General features: G+C 40.8%; 1 protein-coding gene across 2 annotated transcripts in view; it reads right to left on the reverse strand.

Moving 5' to 3' along the window:
- The window catches only part of IFT140 (intraflagellar transport 140), a 74,783-nt gene that overhangs the window by 44,729 nt on the left and 8,663 nt on the right, over positions 1-21,391 (reverse strand). For both annotated transcript variants that reach the window (XM_019620573.2, XM_019620571.2), the window contains exons 6-18: positions 18,000-18,175; positions 16,718-16,809; positions 15,438-15,544; positions 14,442-14,590; positions 12,127-12,330; positions 11,713-11,785; positions 9,927-10,018; positions 8,996-9,123; positions 7,087-7,204; positions 6,507-6,634; positions 3,968-4,115; positions 2,735-2,866; positions 255-448 (exon numbers count right to left, since the gene is read on the reverse strand). In XM_019620573.2, the coding sequence (XP_019476118.1) occupies positions 255-448; positions 2,735-2,866; positions 3,968-4,115; positions 6,507-6,634; positions 7,087-7,204; positions 8,996-9,123; positions 9,927-10,018; positions 11,713-11,785; positions 12,127-12,330; positions 14,442-14,590; positions 15,438-15,544; positions 16,718-16,809; positions 18,000-18,175 (1,741 nt within the window). The remainder of the gene's footprint in view (positions 1-254; positions 449-2,734; positions 2,867-3,967; positions 4,116-6,506; positions 6,635-7,086; positions 7,205-8,995; positions 9,124-9,926; positions 10,019-11,712; positions 11,786-12,126; positions 12,331-14,441; positions 14,591-15,437; positions 15,545-16,717; positions 16,810-17,999; positions 18,176-21,391) is intronic.

The following is a 21,391-nucleotide window of genomic DNA, read 5'->3' on the forward strand; positions in this document are numbered from 1 at the left end:
GTGCCAGGCACAGGGGAAGGTTACTCATTTTCCCCCAGTTAGTGATCAAAATCTACAGTTCACAATGCCTTGTGGACAAAGAATAAGCAGAGTTTACATTAAAAGTCAGTAAAATAAAGATTTCATCTTTCTGAGAATGAAAGGGAAAATGAAATAAAAGCAGTAAGTGAAATTAAGAGGGTCAGAATGTCATGTCAGCTTTCATTGAAAATATACTCCACTCACAAGGAAATGCATACAGATACACGTTGTACCTTTTTATCAGCTTGATGGATTTGAACGCCTCATCCATGTCCCCAGCAGTCAGATAGAAGCTGAAGTTCAGCATGGCATCCCGGGTAGCCTTATCACAGTCTCCTAATCCAATGAAATCTCTCAGGGGTCGTCTGGAAGCCATCTGCAAGACCTTTGAGCCTGACTCCGCTTGTCCTTTCCCAGTTTCCCCTGGCTAAAATGAGCACATCATCATTTAGGTATCAAGGAGGATGAAGCTTACTCCTTTCCATGTCCGAATGTCAAATTTCCACTGCAGTCCCAAGATTTCTATTCCTACAAAACCACGACCAATCATGATAATAGCCACAACCTCCCTAGAAAATACCCCAGAATATGAAATGTCACAGACAAGGTTAGTGTGTCGTGAGTCAGAGTGAACAATCAACAATTCAGGATAGATAGCTCAGCGATTTTTAGGATGCCAGCCAGAAGAGGCAGCCATGATTCTAACAGCTGCTATTATACTCTTAGCTGTTATTTCAAGTCTCCAGATTTCTGAAAGTTTCAGACAAACTTCCCTGGGGGTGTGTTTCTTCTGAAAAATGAATCAGCTATTCTGGAAGTTAACAATATAGACCTGCTTCATTTATTCTTGCCCTCACGTGAAGGTTATAAATACTAAACCTCAGATTCAAGATGTTCCCCATGCAATACATGGTTCTCGAGCCTCTAAACCTTCAGTAATGCCCTCACTGGTCACTAAAAACCACCCCAAAGGAATTTAACCACTGTTCAGACAAAGAATAAGAATCAAGTCAATCACCAATATCATATTATCTGTCTAGAGTGTAATACACTAATTTTCATAACCCAAAAGCAGAAAATCAGCTGAGTCATGAACAACACCAAATTTCACGTATGCCCCATACCAGCCTTATAGTAAAGTATTGAGAGTTGCAGAAACTATTGCAATATAGTGTTTTAAATGCACTATTTTTAAAAATATTAGGTATGGTAAAAGATAAACCAAAAGCACATATTGGTTTGACTATAGTTTGGGGAATTTCTGGAACCAGGAAAGGTATTACAATAAGAAGAAACGATGGAGTGAAACTCAGTCAAGACAGACTTCTTCACAAAAGCACGAAGGGCTTCGGTGGGAAGGGTCCTCCCAGCCCCCCAGTCCTGCCATGGGCTGTGCCCCCCAGCTCAGCTGCCCAGGACCCATCTGTGGCCATTGGCACCTCAGCTCCGGGCAGCAAACTGAAGGATTTCCTCCTAATATCTAACCTAAAACCTCTCTCTTAGTTTAAAACTGTTCCCCCTTGTCCTAACATTATCAGACTATCACCATCAGCTGTTGCATCAACTGGATTTGTTGTATTAAAGCAGACTACCCATGTAGTAAAACAGTTCCAGAATGAATTACTACATAACAATTAATTTAGTCACAAAGATGCATGTAATCCTACTGAGGGAAGGAAATGCAAACAAGAGAAAAGCAGACAATGAAGCAGAGCTGAATATTACAGTTACAGATACTTACAGGTTTATAGACAAAGTCCCTCCAAAAAATTAACTAATGGCAGCAATAATCCATACAAATGGGGAGAGAGAAAAACAAGAGAAGCAGTATCAAAGTAAAATAGCACAAGTCATGATGAGGGAAGTGTTAACAGAGTGGAAAATGCAGCAAATGTTTCAAACTGATGGGAAAGGGAAAGTAAGAGAGCAGCTCTAACAGCTAAATATATTTAAAGTGAAAAAATATCTAGAGAAAAGTCTCCTTGTTTAAATTAACCAGTATATTTATTTAGGCTCACATAATTGCACTGGTCTGTTATTCAGAAGAAAATCATGGGATTAGAAGTCACATTAAGTTCCTAAAATGCCTTGGCAGAATAAACAAAATAGGTTTCCCTACAAGAAGGCTGCAGGAGACTTAGTTAAGAACTGTGATTATAATGAGCAGACCAGAACTAGAAAACCAGTCTGCAGAGAATAGGCTTAACTTTCTCCAGTACACATGGCACTAAGATACAGACAATTCTGTCTTCATAGTTGAGTTTCCAAGATGTTACAGCATGCAATTCTCGTGTTTGCAGCAAGTATGCAGTGTCAGTGCACAGTGAGCATTCCCACTCTTTGCTATTCTGTGGGAAGTAAGCTCCATTCCAACAGGAAGCTGGCTGCTGCTGCTGAAGCTAGCAGGAACTGTCTGCTGTTCTGGGATGTGCAAGCCTGACACACACCAAATGCAAAAGAATGGTGCCTACATAACAATGGGGCTTTGTTGTTTTTGAACACCTCCTTAGTTGCAATGCCTGGTAACTACTCCTGTGTCTGTACATCACGTCCAGTTCACAATACCCAGGAAGAATATTAACTTCATGTCACTGCCACAGCTGCCATCGGGTTTGCCCTACTTATTGCTGGCTCAGTTTGGTTACATTTGAACTCTACAGAATGAAAATTTTGAACCTATGGGAGGGGAAGGAATTGTGAAAGATGCCCTCACCTTTTTTGCGAAGTAAAAATGTGGTACATCAATACCCAGGAGAACCTCGTATGATGAAGGCAGTGGGAAGCTGTCCTGAAGCAAAAGGCCATGTTCTTCAGAACTGAAGAACGATACGACCCAAACATCCAGCTGGAAAAGAAAGTCGAGAATTGTTTTGTTTTTATGATGCAATATCCTTCTCTCGATTTGTTTTTATTTTCCATATTCAGTTGGCAAAACCTTCTCTCAAAAATAATGACATCCAGTCACCCACACCTGCTGGAAAGAGCAGAGCCACGCACTTCCTCCCTGTAGCGAGCTGCCAAAGATTCACTCTGCATTTCAGACCCTTCCTACTGCAAAGGGTCCTCAGCCTCTGCATCTCAGGAACTCACCTCATCAGTCACAAAAAGAGAAGCCCCAGACTACAGGCTGATGTTCTACGGGTCTGTCAGATACTCTCGTTTCCAGCATTTTTTAAACACAACATTATTTCTGGCCCAATTTCAGCAGTTCACTGCTTTGAGTTCCCAGGGAATGCACCAACCATTTAAACACAGGCTGTGTAATGGCTGACTTATTCAAGTCAAAATACAAGCATTTATTTCCAACTGAAGTTTATCAGACTTCTCATTTCTTAAACAGTAACCACAGCAAAAACTTCTGTGGAATAAGGGCCAAAAATCCAGTTACACTCCTTTCACATCCTTTTCTTTTTCAACTTTACATAGAAACATTTTTGCTTCTTTACGTAAGGAATATTAGGTTGTTCTTTTTTTGCTGGAAGACCCTAGCAAGGTATTTTGAGCCATCCCTATTCCATCTTTCATAATATCATTTTCTATGTTGACCTTCCCAGAACCTTTTTTACAGTCAGTTCAGCCAGCAAAAGAAACGAAGCTTTCCATCTCTAAATGGAAAAGATTTAACTAAAATTATGCACAAATCAGAACACTAATTGAACATGGACTGGACTTTTTAAATTAAAGGAGTATTTAGGAAGACATTATTTTCTACAGACAAATTTTTAAGGGCTACTGCAAGCGTGTTAGCAGGTTAAGCAGGGAACAGTTGTTGAACTGATGAAAGCTCTTCTTAGATTGCTTAGATTGTTTCTGATCAATAAAAACTTTCAGTTTTTCTACAAGATAATGCAAACAACTACTTCTACAGGTTAAAAAAGTACCAATGATTTACTGCTTGGATAGGGAAAACATCACATAGAGCATAGAGAACCAAAAACAACCACACCGTGCTCTCAGTCTGGCTGTTCTTCCGACCTGGGGGCTGCACACCTGTTTCAGGAATTGTTTCACATACAAAAAGTCTCGGTTCACTGCAGTCCCAGAAATGGCAAACAGGGATGTGATTGTGCAGCTCTGGATACTCCACAACAGACCTATCAAAATCAAGAAACACAGAATCATAGAATCACTAAGGTTGGAAAAGGCCTCCAAGATCATCCAATGTAGACTATTTGCTGATGAGTTTACTACTTTTGATTTCAGGATGCTCTAAAATGAAGCACTGATAACTGAATCACTCACACAGACACGACTATTCACAAGTCACTGAAGCTGTAATACTAGTTTGTAGTGGCCTCTTATGGGCTGCACAAGACACTACACTTGACAACAGCTGTCATTACTCACATTTGCCTAACTGACAAAATTTGCAATGGGTTGTTCACTCTACTTTGCAGCACTGAAAAGCACACCATAATTTTTTTTGCCCATAACACCCAGTTTTTGAAAAGGATTAAATCACCTTCTATTCTAAGGCTGTTATTTCTTAAAAAAACTTCATTAAGAAAAATCACTGTAAAAACAAAGAGAGATTTCTACCCTAATGTTCCACTGTATTAGAAAACCCAGTTGACTGCATTTTCTCTCATTGCTACAAGGATTTCTAATGTGCTGTGGTGTTTTCACACTGATAGGTAGCTCAGCTCCACCGTACCACTCTCTACTTCTTCCTTCTCAAAAGGTTAGGGGGGAAAAATGAAGAAAAAAGCTCCTGTATTGAAAAAAAAGACAGGGAAATCACTCACCTATTACCACCATTGGCAAAAGGCTCAGCAGAAAGGAGATTAATGTAGCTTTTTGCCTACTAATAGCAGCTTAGAGCAGGGAAGCAAAGCAAAATCAAACTAAAAATACCTTCCATCTTCATCCACCCTCTTCTACCTCCTTCCCCTGAGGTTTGCAGTCAGTCCATAATGCTTTGTTTCATTTCTGCTGCTCTCTCCTCCTTGCTCTCTTACCCTGCTCCAGCATGAGGTCCCTCCCTGGGATGCTGTTGTTCCCAAACTGATCCTATGTGGGCTTCCTTTGGCAAGGAATGCCTTTCACTCAGCTGCATGCTGTCTGAAGAATCAACACCTCTCCTCATTATTTTAAGCTTGCTTTACATAGCTCTTTTTGATACTCCTTAGTTAATGGATTGGGAGAGTCAGGGATGCAGCTTGATTGGCTGCTAATGCACCAGTTTAGTCAAACTAAACTTGTGAGTGCCAAATGGTCTCTATCATCTTTTGATAGGTCTTAGAGAATGAGAGAGGTGCCTGAAGACTGGAGAATATCAGTGTCACTCCAGTCTTCAAAAAGGGCAAGGAGGAGGATCTGGGAAATTACAGGCCAGTCAGCCTCACCTTCTTCCCTGGAAATGTGATGGAGCAACTTGTTCTGGATGGCATCTCCAAGCAGTTAGAAAAAAAGATGGTTATCAGGAGTAGACGACATGATTTCACCAAGGGGAAATCATGCTTGACCAATCTGGTAGCCTTCTATGTTGTCATCGCTGGCTGGGTAGAAGAAGGGAGAGCGGTGGATTTTGCATACCTTGACTTCAGCAAGGTGTGTGACAGTCCCCACAACACCCTTATAATGAAGCTTAGGAAGTGTGGCATAGATGAGTGGACTGATGGGTAGATGAATAAGTGGACTGGCAGAGCTCAGAGAGCTGTGATCAGTGGCACAGAGTATAGATGGAGGCCTGTAACTAGTGGTGCTCCCCAGGGGTTGGTGCTGTGTCCAGTCTTGTTCAATATCTTCGTAAACACCTTGGATGAAGGGATAGAATCCACTCTCAGAACATTTGCTGATGATACAAAGCTGGGAGGAGTGGCTGACACACCAGCGAGACCTGGATGAGGCCACAGCTGGAATACTGCATCCAGTTCCACATTCCTCAGTTGAGAAAAGACAGGAATCTCCTACAGAGAGTCCAGTGGAGGGTAACAAAGATGATGAGGGGCCTGGAGCATCTTCTGTACAAAGAAAGGCTGAGATACCTGGGACTCTTCAGTCTGGAGAAGAGAAGTCTTAGGGGGGGATCTCATTACTTTATAAATATTTAAAGTGCAGAAGTCAAGTCAATGGGGCAAGACCCTTTTCAGTGGTGTGCAGCAATGGAAGAAGTGTCAATGGACAAAAACTGGAACACAAAGTTCCATACAAATACAAGGAAGACCCTTTTTTACAGTGAGGGCAACAGAGCCCTGGAACAAAGGGCGAAGAGAGGTTGTGGAGTCTCCTTCACTGGAGAGATTCAAGACCTATCTGGATACTTTCCTGTGTGACCTACTCTAAGAACCCTGCTTTAGTAGGGGAGTTGGATTTGATAATCTTCAGAGGTCCCTTCCCACCCCTACAAATCTGTGATTCTTGAGAAAACAATGTAAATGGCATAAACTCCTACACAGAGTAATGCCAGTATCAAGATGTTGCTCACCTTCACAGGGCAGATTATCTTAAAATCTCAAGTAATAATGCTCAGAATTGTTACTTACCTGTCAGTACCATGCCCAGAAGAAAGCTCATCTCTACCAATTCCTTGTTCAACTTTGAAATCAAAGAGTGTAACTTTGTCCATTTCAACATCATAGAAACAGATCTTGGAATCCGTACTCCCATTTCCCTGCAAGAGGGCAAAAAATATTGCTGAAGCATACAGTTAAAGAAAAAGGCTGAAAGTTTGGATAGTATGTTTATCTCATCTGATTCATATTCTTACAGTTTTGTGTACTTGTAATCATATAAGAACACTCTTTGGAAGGAGTATCAGAAAATTACTTCCGTTCTTCTATTCTAGCAAGTTTGCTTTGGATTTCTTTGAAATGCTACAGAAGAGCTTTTGTTCTGCTTTCATTGCTGTGCTCTTCTTAGCAAAAGTACAAAACCTTAACACAGCTTAACTTAAGCATTTAGCTACAAGCTTGCACGTGCACTTTGCAGTCGCAATACAGTGCACAGAAGTTGAAGGTTTATTTCTGTGAAGTACATCTTGCATCTTTAGTAACCATCTTGACCTGTACACCAGTCTGTAACTGGTGTTGAGGCCACAGGGTGCTAAATGAAGTTTTGCCTCACCTTGCTAACCAGGATGCTGACTTTACTGCCGTTAGCGTTGCACTTGACAGATGCAATGTTTCCAAGGCCAGGAAACAGCTCAGAGAAATTCTTGCTATTGCAGTGCACTTTTGCCTCTCTGTGAAATGGAACAGACTCAAGTCATATAGTGGCAAGCACGTGACAACAGCTGTTGGCCAAAACATTTTTCAAGTTAAAAAATAAAAAACCTTATAAACAACACCAACAAATTATTTCTACCTCCCAGGACCATTGCCCCAGACTCTTGCTTCTCCTGCTGTGACCTGCCTTTCTTTTGGAAGTTAAGGAAGGAAAGGCTCATTCCTCAATGAGTCAGCAAGAAGCTTCCATGCTTCTCCAGGAATCCAAAAAGAGAATCCTACCAGAGTTTTAAATTCAGAGGACTGCATTTTGCTATGTAAGTTGAGCAGTACTGTAATGCTGAATATAGCCTTTCACTGAAGTATGGAAAAAACACTCTGGAACAAAAGTAAAGAAAAATCACTGGGGAGTGGAGGTTGCATTTATGTCATACCAATTGCTTTCCAACTGTACACAAGTTCTAAAAGACTGTCCCATCTCTAAAGAATCTCATCACTTCTACAGATACAAACCCAGTAATTATTCACCAAAGAGGACAAACCTCATCAATCTAAAGAATGTGACAGAAAGAAGTGGCAGTAACTCAGACACATAATGTGATTCCATACAAGAAATCTTTGATTCTGTAAAAATGACATTCTTGGGTTACATGTTTGGACTGCTCATTTATTTCAAGTCAACAGCATTAGCTTTAAAATTAAGGCGTGCTATGCTGTCATCGTTTGAGAAGGGGTGCCAGGGGTATTATCATTATTAGCCACAACAATTTAACACAGTACAGATGAGTTCAGCTAGTTGCGTTCACTATCAACAATCATAACCAATCTAAGGCCTGCCCAAAACCAACACCTTCAAATTGTGTCCTATGTGTATGTAGGCAACCTCGGTCTAGCAGTTCTCTGGTCACAGTACCTGAGAACAAAGATTATTTTATTCTTAAAGGTAATTTGGAAAAACCTCATCATTAGCAAATAATTTTTTGAATTGAACATTGTGTCAGGCACATCTTTCACATGCCATAGCAGTTTGTCAGAATGGGAACACAGTATAAGTCAAACAAAATTAAATAAACCTCTCACTTAACCTAAGCAGGAGAAAGCACCCACAATTCACTTTCTTCATGGATTCACTGGATCCAAGTTCACTGGTTTATGAGAATCTGTGTCTTTTTGTCAGCTTTTCTGAGACCGTCAGCAGAAATGACCATAGAATCATAGAAACCTTAGAGCTAGAAGGGGCCTCTGAAGGCCATCTAGTCCAAGTCCCTGCAATGCACAGGGACACCACAGCTGGATCAGGTTGCCCAGGGCCTGATCCAGCCCGGCCCCAGGAATGGGGCATCCACCACATCATGGGGCAACCTGTTCCCGTGCCTCACCACCCTCACTGTGAAACACTTTTTCCTTTTATCCAACCTAAATCTCCCCTCTCTGAGCTTGAAACTATTGCCCCTTGTTCTCTCACCACAGACCCTGCTAAAGTGTCTGTCCTCTTCTTTCCTGTAGCTTCCCTTTAGGTACTGATGGGCCGCTCTCACGTCACCTTGCAGCCTTCTCTTCTCCAGGCTGGACATCTTCCATAAGTTCTCCACCCTCTTTAAGTTACTACATTATTTGTTCCGTGACTTACCCAATCATTCTATGATTCTGCTCTTCCCTTGCTTCAGAAATGCCATCAGTTCATACAGACTGATGTATTGTCTTGAGATTCAAAGAGGTTATCACTTTTCAAAGGATCTAAGTCAGCTAAAGATTTCCCACCCCCCCCCACGCAAAATGAACAGATTGTTTTTAAGGCTTGTTAATACCTGCGAGAGAGATCAAAGATTTTAAAGTGAGACAAATCAGTTCCCACAGCCAGGAAGTTTCCACAGACATCCAAGAGGCACGGATTCCCCTCTGCTTCAGAAAACACCAGAAGCTGTTTAACTGTTCCCTGAGAAGAAAGGAATAACACTAGGTTTGAACATTCGAGTTTAACTAGGAGGGATTTTATTTTGTCACTAAGCCAGCCAATGAATCTCTGTATTAGACAATTTGCCATCAGCAAAATGAGAGAAACTACTTTTTACACAGACTTCAAAAGGTCTCACAGTCTGCTTCAGATTGAAAATTAGATGTGTAGTCTCCAAAAGAGTTCAAATTTTTCTTCTGTAAAAATTGGCCCTTTGATAATACAACTTTTTTCATTAAAGAAGGATGTATGAATGCAGTTCATTATTATGAAGCTGGAAAAATAAATAATACATATATATAAATGAAATCATTCCTTAATCTGACAAAACCTACCTTTTCTTGAATGTCAAATAAAATTATAATCAGAACTATAAGGATTAGATCTCTCCCTTCGGTATGGTTGACAAGGATAAGCCACAAGCTTTAAGTGACACTCCACAGGGAACACACAATACACAGGGGGATTTTCATCCTCTCAAAATACACTCTATTTTCTATTAGTAATATATATTCATATGCTAGCAATTTAGATCCTCATAAGCAGTCTGGTCTCTAAAGAATTCTGTTTTCTATTATAAATACTTGTTACTGTTAGCTGAAGTGTAGTAGCTGTTAAATGTGACACACTAAAGAACTCAAATTGTAAAAGAACTCAACAGGTTTTTCCTATGACAAGAGTACAGTCAACAGGTTTGCTTCTTCCTTCTATCTTTTAAACTGCAACATCAGTCTCTGAAAAACAGTGACATGTATTCCTTGCTCTGTGTTTTCATCAGCTCTTACCTGCCAGGTACGAACTTGGACCCGATTCGGCTCAACTGTGTACAGATTTTCTCCATGCACTGACAGAACTGGAGAGTCACAAAGAAAAGAGCCTGGAACAATCACAATAAAACCATCATTACAATAAGCAGATGGCTGGGACTTTTGTGTGTGTTCTGGTGTTTTAAAAAGACTTATAAAGGAAATGACTATTCCCATTTGCACCAACTGGATTTTACAACCCATGACTCCTTCTGGTTCCCAAACTCCTTGGTGTTCTGGTCTTCCTCCAGTCTGACACTACACTGAAAGCTGGGACTCCTTCTGTGAACAGGCCATCTGTACATTCTGCTCATGAAAACAAGTGGGAGAGGATGGGGAAGGTGCTGAAATGGGTAATGACAAAGAAAACAAGTAGTGCAGTATGAAGTTCCACCAGGGAATTCACACGTTCCTTCACTGAATAGAGGAACATCTGTCAGAAAAGAGTGGTTTTAAAATAGTTTCATTGTTGGCAACTTGGTTATTAAAATACAAAGCCTGAACTATCCCTCGAGACTTTGGATAGGATTAATGAAATTTTGCATATCCTGTTTCTCAAGGAATGAATATTCAGGGAGAATCCATCACAGAATAAACTAATTTACCTTACCCAGCTGTACATACAGCAATGTATAAAACAGCTTTTCCTGACAGCTGACACTAGAACCCACTCCTTCCCCATTCCTGTGCAAGTGCTATGCAAACATGACTTGCAGATGACACCAGGCTGTGTGGTGCACTCACACACAGGAGGGAAGGGATGCATCCAGAGGGACCTGGACAAGCTTTAGATGTGCAAACATCACAAAGTTCAACAAGGCCAAGTGCAAGGTCCTGCACCTGGGTCAGGGCAACCCCAAGCACAAAAACAGACTGGGCAGAGAATGGGTTGAGAGCAGGTCTGAGGAGAAGAACCTGGGGGTATGAGCAGGCCAAGGGATTTTAATCAAAGACCTTATTTGTAACTCATACAAGAATACCAGCATATTCTGAGGTCAATTAACATGGTATATCCCAGCACATTTAGTGAATAAAGCATAGATCTAGGAGCTGGTATCTGAGCTCTGGTTCTGCTGATGACTTGTGTAACTACTGACCCATCGTTTTATAATATAACCTTTCTGTTCTACAGTCTGGGGATATGAAGTCTAGTTAGTATTCATAAGTGCAAAGTGAAAAATATTATTATGATATGACAGTTAATATGAATGAAGAGAATGCAACTTTCCATTCATTTTGGTCCAAAGAAGGGCAACGAGGCTGTGAAGGGCTTGGAGAATGTGCCCTATGAGGAGAGACTCAAGGAACTGGGGCTGTTTGGCCTGGGGAAGGGGAGGCTGAGGGGAGACCTTATGGCTCTCTTCCAGCACCTGAAAGGTGCTTACAGAGAGAGCAGGACTGGTCTCTTCTCACTGGTGACAGGATGAGGGGAAATGGCCTCAAGTTGCACCAGGGGAGGTTTAGGTTGGATATCAGGAAAAACAACTTTACAGAAACGGTGGTTAAGCACTGGAACAGGCTGCCCAGGGATGTGGTTGAGTCACCATCCCTGGATGTGTTTAAAATCCACTTGGATGTGGTGCTCAGGGATGTGATTTAGGGGTGGGTTGTTAGAGTTAGGGTGTATGGTTGGGTTGTGGTTGGACTCGATGATCTTTAAGATCTTTCCCAACCTGAGTGATTCTATGATTCTATGGTTCAATGATTCAGGAACACAAACACTTCAACTCTGAACAATTGCTCATTGCTGTTTTCCAAATCCTACCTGCATTTCTTAAGGTATCTTCTGAGCACTCAAAGACAGTAACTTCCTTCCCATTCCAGAACACTACAGCATCCTAAAAAAAATTTTTAAAAATGCACTCAGTGTCATCTTGACTCATGCAGTAATTTATGCAGAAACTGAGATTTTCCCACACAATTGCCACCTTTTACTAGTTGCCCTGTATATTAGGTTGGAAGGATTTGCAACTGAAAAAAACTGAAGTCAGTATCCAGAGAACTCCCAAGTCAGTGCACCACCTGAAAACCAGCACCAGTATGATCACTATAAGCCACAAGAGTACTTCTGTTATACAAATGGAATAGCAACGAATTATATTAAGGACTTGGAAAGTCTGGTCTCTACACTCCTAGCCAGGCAAACAACTGAGCAAATATCCAAAAAGACCAACGTGACCTTAGTAGCGAAGACTCCATTCACAGTCATATCAACATGAAGATTGTGTGTGGTTCCTGTGCTGAAGAAGGTCACATTAAACAGGCTGGGAGACACCTGCACAGCAGCCACTTGCTGATTATAGTGACATGACATGGCCTGCTCACTGAGGATGACCACAGAGCTGATGCTGTTCACTGCCAGGAGGTTTTTTCGGGAGCCCCACTGTGTACGGGAGCAAGAAAAGAAAGCACGGTGAGTAATTCCATCTAAGACCTCAACAGTCACAGCAACATCCCAAGAGAGATGGGAAGGGCTAGGAGAGAATAAACACTTTGTGTCTACATGTACATATACTCAAGCACACATACATGGCACAAAGTCCAACTATAGCCAACAACTAGGAATTATGAGATGAAAATATTATACTTGTTACCCAGCTGCACAGACTCAATTTAAATAAAGGAATTGTTTTTTGTATTAAAATCATTTTTCTTCTTCAGATATTATTATACCGCCTTATATTTGAGAGAATCACACTTAAAGGGGTTAACAACACTTTCATTTGTTGCACATGCAGTATCTTATTTGATTACCTCATTCTTCCTTGCAGTTTTGATAGCCCTCTCAGTGAAAGCAGTTCACATTCCTCAACAAACAGTGCTGTGTCACACACTAGGCGACCCAAGAAAACACAGGGATTCTTCAAGGAAAAGGAGGAAGTATTCCAGCTAACTTTTTAAGCAAGTGTTATGAAGATGTATCTTTCTCACCCTATTTTAGGATTGAAGAAGAGTGCTCATACAGAGCAGAGCAAGTCTAAAATTGAAGTTACACTTCAAAAATTCACAGAACAATAAGATGTGCTTCTGAGATGGTCTGCAAGGACAGACTTTAACACGCAGCTGATTAATTATTTCTGTATCAAGGAAGAAGTAATGCACCTTTTTTCAATCTGTCTTTCCATATTCACAGTTAAGCAAAAGCATCTGACACTGATCATGTTCATTCCTGTCACAGGACAATTCTTTTCAGAAAGCACTGGGACAACCAGTTGACTACCCAAGAGCTCTTCTTCCTTAAGATGTTAGTGAGAGGTGGTCCAAACGTTTACAGTCTGGAACCTATAACCACATGCACAGTGCAGGACAGTGGTGCTCTGCCTGAACTCCAACGCTATTGACAACACTCCCTGATAAGCAACACTGCACAGGTTTGGAATAGAAGCTGCCTTCATGGCTGGGCCAGGGCACACACAAAGGCTGGGGTAAGGGGAGGAGGCTCCTGCGTTAGTAGATGGTTTTTGTGTTTTGTGGTTGGTTGTTGTTTTGTTCATTTGTTTTAAAACTACTAGAGACAGAATAGCAAACCAACATTTTCTGACAAAAGCAAACAAAACATCATTTTATGCGTAGAAGTATAGTCTGTCCTTCTGGGAGGCACCTCTTTTCACATGAAAAATATTCAGATGGAAATATATATTTGTTTAGCTACCAGTGAAAGCAAACTTTACACTGAGACAGTGACTAAAAAAAAAACCACCAAAACCCTATCTAGAAAATAATTTAGATTTTTTTTGCTTGCTATGTTAACACATTTAAATAAACTTTGGATATTAGGAGAAGGTTTTTCAACAGAGGGCATGGAACAGGCTCTCCAGAGCAGTGGGCACAGCCCCACACTGCTCTCAGACACAGAGTTGAGGTCTGGGAGTTGCTGTTGCAGGGATGGGATCGAGGATCCCTGGAGTCCCCTCCAACTCGGGATATTCTACAGTTCTATCAAATGTGACATTTCTGCCAATCTGTCTTCTCCTGAAAATAATTTCAGGGTGTTGAATCCAAAGAGTTAATCAGTGAGAAATATGAAGGAGAGACGTTTGGATTTAAGGATGCTGCGACTTCCACTTCTCCCAGGCAGAGAGATCTACAAGGGCTGCTCCAAAAGCAATGCCTCCTATTTGATTATATTGGCCCACGATGTCAGAGGTAGGGATGGCAGTAGAGATTCTACCTTTCCACCCATATGCCATTATATTTTGTTGCCAGGTGACAGATGGCAGCAGAGGGGCAGTCTGACAACATGATGTCTGACATGGAAGTACATATGAAGCAAATGTGCCATTGAACTTCATGAGGGAAAAAATGACAACCACTGGCATTTGACACTTGCTGAACATTTAAGGAGACCAAACAGCAGATGTGAGCACGGTGAGGTGGTGGGTGATGCATTTCAGCAGTGGTGACAGTGGGGCACCTCTGCTGGTGCAGATTTCTGGAAGCACAGCATGTTTCTGAAGTCTTAATAAAATGCAGGAATGCTCTTTCTTTCCTTACCTTTATCTGAGTGATATTTCCTTCAAGTTCTGTGGATGCATGGAGTTTCCACTTCTCCTTGCCCTCCAAAGCCCCTGTGCTCTGACTGGATACTGACACGTTCCTCCACATTGCCACTCTCCCTTTGTTAGTACCAGCTGCTAGGAGACCTGCCATTCACAGACATTTCAGACACTTCTTATCTTATCTTATCTTATCTTATCTTATCTTATCTTATCTTATCTTATCTTATCTTATCTTATCTTATCAAGCTTTACAAAAACAAACAGGACACAAAGTAGTAGGCAGCCTAGCTCTGCTTCTGAGGCACTGGGAAGCCTTATTCTAGCACAGTTTGTTTCTTCGCCCTCCTGCAAATCAGCATTCTAGCCCTGTACTGGGGAACCTTTCAGGAAGAAAAAAATGGAAAAAGTTCTTTTTGAGAATCAATGGCTGTTTTCTAAGCTACCAGATGAAGTTATCTTTTAAATACATCAGACAGTGATTTCATTTTAACCATTTATTATTAAATATCTATTTTTGTAGCATAGATAGACAAGTCGCCATTAAAACCACTCTGCTAGGCCCAATCTATGCCTACATTAGCAAACAAGGCAACAGATAGGAGTGACTGTAGAGAAACCCAACATCCACACTGTGCATTTGGGAAGTTCTGCTTTGCATGAAGTTCTCATGTAGGCTTGTTGACTGTCCATAGCACAGTGGAACACACTAGCTGTGCTCCAGGAACACACTCACTGGTTCAGCCTCAAAGGGAATCCAGCCAGTGTGCTCAGAAACAACTTCACAATGGGAGAAAAAGTGCACCAAGTGTTGAGTGATCTCATTGCCCCTTTGGGAGGGCACTCCTAAGCTACACGAAACCAATTCTACAAGATATGCTACTACTGAAATGCCCTGTAAGAAGAATCTACTAAAATGACTACAGAGCACTGAAGGCTGACAATTTGAAAAGGGTTTGGAATCGGAGATCACAGCTGCCCTATTATTCCTCACCTTTAGCACTGCAGTAAGAAACACAGTTCATACACTCCCCAGCCTCAAAGCCAAACTGCACATCTGGGGAGAGCACATAGTTCTCACCTCGGTCCAAATCCCAGAACCTAAAGGTACACAAAACAAGAGTTAACAATGCTTCTCCTTCCAGCTATCTTGCTAAACTGTCAAGAGGACTTGTACATGGCACTAATCTGCTATTTCCTTAATCACAGAATGAACTAGATAGGAAGAGATTTCAAAGGTGATCTAGTTCCAACCCTCCTGACACAGCCAGAGTTGGCCAACCAGTAGGTCAGGCTGCCCAAGGCCCCATCCAGACAGGTCTTGAGCACCTTCAGGGATGGGGCATCCACAACCTCTCTGAGCAGCCTGTTCCAGCACCTTACAACCCTGTCAGTGGTAACACAGAGATCTTAATTTTTAAAGTGAAATTGCCAGCAACTGCCTCTGGGATGAGAACTTCTTAATCTCCTCTGTTTTCCTTTGACTTTTAGTCAAGATATTTTGGGAAAGGAGTCAGAAGCAAACCCAGTTTTAAGGAAAACAACAAAAAAAATGAGGCATAGCTGCAGTATTTTCCCCTCTCATTTGTGGCTCCAGTATTCCCTATCTCAACCAGCAGCCCTTCAGACTGCTGATATATTCTCTAGAACTAAACATTATCAAATTTCTTCTTGCTCAGTACTTGATCTTTATCACTTTGTCATAACGTTAACAGATTCTTCCTGGCAGTAGCAGGCAGATTCAAACAAATGAACCACAGATGTTAATGGAATTCCTTTCTTCCTCTCCTCACCCCTCAGACTCAGAGGAAATAAGTACAGTAAGTCATAGTAAAGATAGAAGGAAAAAAAACAACAATGTAGTACTTTAAAAAGACTCAAGAAAATGTACTTTTAAAACTACATAACATTATAACATAGCAGCATGGCAAAGTAACAATTGTTTAATGAATTATGGAAAGAAATCACTATAACACTTGTGTTATACTGCAGTAAAAGAGAAGTCCTGAACAACAAGCACTTTATCTTGTTGTTATTGCCATAATTATCATAAGAATCAGACAAAAAACAAAAACTTTTTCCTGTTGTTATTGCTCTAATTATCATAAGAATCGGACAATACAGATCGAAAGAACAGCAAAGTGGTTTTCTCATGTCAATAAGGAAAGAAAAAAAAAACCAAAAACCCACACAACCCAAAAAACTCAAGAGACTAGAAATTGCTTAGTCAGATTTCTCATGTGCAGCAAGAAAGCTTAAAAACAGGATTCTTACCTGAGTACTGTCTCACCCATTGCTGTAACAATAAGGCTATGGTCTATTAAAATGATGTCTGCAGAATTACCAGTTTTCCCACTCAACTTCACCTGTTAACAAAAGTGACAGAAGGTAGAATCAACATGCTGAATGTCTAAGCATCCAAATTGTCCAATGTGACCCCAGGGTTCAAACGTAAACCCTGACCTGTGTGATAATTCATAGAGACCAAGGAGTGACCACCATTAAACTTAGCAAGTATCAGATGTCTACATTCACAAAAAAAAGTTTTGCAGTCAGACAAGTAGGTAAGGAACAGTGTTTCTTCCTGTATTGGATCTCTTGGGATTTGGTAAGTATTGTGTTAACTGCAAAATCATAGAATCATAGAATGGTTGAAAAGGATCATAATGATCATCTAGCTTCAACCCCCTGCTATGTGCAGGGTCACCAACCACCAGACCACATCCAGCTGCCCAGAGCCACATCCAGCCTGGCCTTGAATGCCTCCAGGGATGGGGCATCCACCAATTAATAAAAAGCTGACACTCCTGTGACATAGAAGTGTCCACTCTTTTCTGATCTTAGATGAAGAAAATCAGAAAAAAAAAATGAAGGCTTCTTCACTCTGGAAGCAGTATGCCCCGACAGTACAGCATTTTATCTGCACATTGGATCAAGATGGCTGTACCTACTGGAAGAGGTCAGTTTGGTTTTCAGCCCTACACAAATAACAATGTAGTGACACAAAAGTAATTCTGTGACTTGGGAGTTTCTGTTTAAAGTCTTCTGGGACTTCTGCAGCTGCAGAGGACGCTATCACAAAGTAAGAACAAAGCCATCTTTCAGATTTACAGCAAAAGAGCATCACGGCAAGGATTGTACTGCTCCTGCTAATCTGAAATAGGCAACTGAGCAACTGATGGTGATGAAAATGAGGACATACAACCTGTAACTATTTCTCCATGAAATGTTTTAACAAACATTTGATTGCACCAAAATTACGTATAGATTTTAAGAGTATCACCTTTTAATTCAGTAAGACAAATTAAGGAGTAAAAAAAACTAACATAGGATCACAGTGAAAGAAACTGAGACAAAACACAAGAGCAAGACAAAAAACATCTTTCCAAGTTCAGTAGCACGCTTCTATTTTACCTTGAAATGCTCATACATTTGGTCTCCAAGATATTAAGAGAGAAAAAAAGCTGATTCAGTTCTGAGTGAAGGAAACAATAATTTAAAAAAATCCTAAGAGGAGATTAAGTATTGCAACTCTACTTTGTTGTCTGATTCTCACCTTCATGAGCTCCTTGGCATCTCCCTCAAGAGTAATTGTATGCAAGGACAACAGCAGGTTCTCTGTTATTACAACTAAAGCATCTTTTTTCTCCATGAACAGAAGCTTCTGTACAAGGTTGTCAGCTGACAATATGTGGCTTGTCTTTCCTTTCTCATTCGTGTAGTGCACAGAACCTGTAAGACACACAAACAAGTTACACAGCTCTTAGTTAACAACTCTGTAGCCATAAAAATTGAATTTGCTCCTTGTTACTTCAATAAAATAGTCCTCAAGTGCTAAAAGAAAAATAACCACAATGCTGTCTCACAGTTTGTCTCTGGATGTGGACAATTACAAGAGCTGACTGTAGCAATAAATCAAAATTATTTGCTTTCTCTCATCTAGAAAATCCAGATGCAAACCATTTAAGTGGCATCACAAATATTGTTCAATTAAAAAACCATTTTCTACATATGTGTGCAGGTATGCAAAGGCCAAACGATGGCTAAAATCTTCAGTAGTCATAATTTGTGAAAGAACCTAAGAATTAATACATTTACAGCAAAGTTTAGATTACAGAAGCCCGAGCATATGGAGTTTCTCATTGTTCAAAAACATCCCAGCACACACTGTGAGCAGCTTTTCTACATGAGTTCCACAAAAATAGTAGGTAGAGTAGGAGTGAATGATAACAAGCAAACAGGATCATGTCTCACCTGAGAACACTTCGAGCAGCGTGCACTGCCCAGTTACATGGTGGTAATGCCCAAGTCCAAGGCAGAGCTGTGCAATGAAAAACCCTATAGCACCTAGCAGTTTGCAAATGGGATTACTGAAAGCACCTGTTGCAACCTGACAGATGCCAATGTTATAGATATACCAATTCTTAACAAATATATAAATGTAGTATTTCAATTTGCTGCAAATTTAATTTGCCCTGTGAAATGAAACATGCCCAAAAGGAGCTGAAGTAGAAAACAGAGGTGTAAGTCTGATCGCCGAGGATCTATGCTGAAATGTTGTACCTAAAGGGTAACATGATGTAGCTTTAAAAGAATGTTTCAATTTATTGCTCTCTACACATCATCTGCATTACCTACACTTAGAAAGTTCCAAACTCCTGTCCCACCTGTGATCATACTGCTAAGTTTTCTACCTAAAATAAACACTGAAGTTTCTCTTGTTAAAACAGTTCTCCAACCCAGTACTTCTTACCACACAGAGAAAGGTTTATTGCAGTCATCCTTTGTAATAGTCTGTCATTACAGAATCTGGAAGTAGTTCACAAACAGCATTCTTCACAACACATTTGCAAGACAAGGGAACAGATCCCTGCAGCTACAAACAAAAGTCCACCAGCAGAAAGATCAGGATGCCTTACAACATCCATGTTATGTCCCAGTACCTGTGCCAGTCATCTCAAATGCTTTGCACTGAAGATTTTTTGTGGTCGTGAGAGTATTGCAAAGCAATCTTTTAGAACTGCTAACAATCAGGCATCCTTTCCCTAGATCAGTATCTTCTGTCACATATTGTCTGAATTATTTTTTTTTAACTACTCTGATCAGCATTTTGAGTGCAGCAATAGATCTAGGCTCCTACTTATAACAGATGTTTACCATCTTTTGAGGAGCTCCACTGTTCATTCCAGTGTAGCTTTAAGTGATGCTGCTCTCCTGGCTTCAGTCAAGTCAATTCTGAGATCTTTTACAATTGCATTAAAAATGTTTAAAGCATTAAAAATGTTAAAGCAATAATTTAATTTGTTTTTATTAGAACAAGTTTGTGATGAAAAATCACAATTTAATCATATTTAAATGCTATGAAAACGTTCACTCATTCTGACAGACCACCCTCTAAAATAAGAACCGACGCCAAATTACATCAACCTCTGCAATGAGAAAGCTCAGAAAAGAAACCACCAGTGCCATATGGTAGAAAAAAGTTTAAAGTTTAAACAGGAGGCCCGAGAAACAAAGAGAATTTTGAGTACACCCACTTGCAGGACTCCGGGTCTGTCTCTAGATGGGGATGTGTACCAACAGATGCTCACTTTCAAAGCAGCTGCTAACAGGCACACAGCTAGCCAGAGATTTTCATCTTCCACGTTTGCAATTAAAAAAAAAAAAAAAAGGTGTCCTGTAACCCTTTTAAATTTGAAAAAAAAGGTTACATATTTAGTAGAGAAGCTTACACCTCACAAATGCAATTAAGGTAGCAATTAAGGTCACATATTGTCTGAATTATTTTTTTTTAACTACACTGACAGCATTTTGAGTGCAGCAATAGATCTAGGCTCCTACTTAAAACAGATGTTTACCATCTTTTGAGGAGCTCCACCGTTCATTCCAGTGTAGCTGGATGCTGTGCAAGGCAACCATACCGCTAGACCATAATGCAACTGTAAGGAAGGTAGCCATGCTGCTGTTAATTATGGGGCCTAATTCCACTACCAGAATGAATGTAAACACTGAATCATGCTGTAACTGAGAGCCAGCATAACTTCAATAGTTTTTGGAGTTGTCAGCACTTGAATGGAAAGGATTATGTACTCATTACAGTGATTGCCTCATACTCTGGCTCTAGATCCAAGATTACAGGTAAGCAGGAGACAAAAGGCATCATGAGTAGGAAGAAAGCTAGTTGGTAATTGTAGCAGGAATGCTAAGACACACCTGAACCAGTGATTCAGTGCCTGGTGGGAAGGCAGAGCCCATCCAGGGGAGCTCAGGTGCATTCAATGCATTTGAGTGACCAGAAAAGGTGAAGCCAGGATCCATCCCTTCCCAGCCCTCATTTAAGGACTGGCAGTGGAGGCAAAAGTACCTCATTGGAGATCCCTGCTTACCAGAGGCCTTACAAAGGTAAGCAGTTTTTCTTCTTTTGTTTCTGTATCTGCAACTGCTACATTTGGGCTTGTTCTCATTTGCTGTAGTCAGGATTGTGCCACTCCCTATTACTGCTGTACTTTCCATCAAGTTACAGCATTACACCTGGTGAGCCAGTCTGATACTTATTTAGGATGGATTATCTAAAAAAAAATAATGGTGCACTGGATGGTCACTGGGACCACTAATAAACCGAAAAAGGAACTCCCAGGGAAAACTCTGAGATTCCTGGGTTCCCCATGCACAGATTATTGAACAATGGGGACCTATGAGGGCCAATGTTCCCATTATTAAATCTCCTTCAAAAATGGCTGACTTCCTGAAAGAATTAGGACAAAATCTTTTGATAACTGAGGAAAGAGTAGTAGCAGCATCTGCTGTGGCATGGCTGCTGCTTCTCACTGTTAATGCATATCATTCCTTGAAGGAAGAATTAGAAGATGGGGGGGGGGGCGGCGGAAGCCTTTAAAAGCCCATATTAGACAACTGGAAAAGAAAATTACATCTTTGACAGGGCAAACT

The sequence above is a fragment of the Meleagris gallopavo genome, chromosome 16 (assembly GCF_000146605.3).
Source record: "Meleagris gallopavo isolate NT-WF06-2002-E0010 breed Aviagen turkey brand Nicholas breeding stock chromosome 16, Turkey_5.1, whole genome shotgun sequence".
In the NCBI taxonomy this organism is placed as follows: domain Eukaryota; kingdom Metazoa; phylum Chordata; class Aves; order Galliformes; family Phasianidae; genus Meleagris; species Meleagris gallopavo.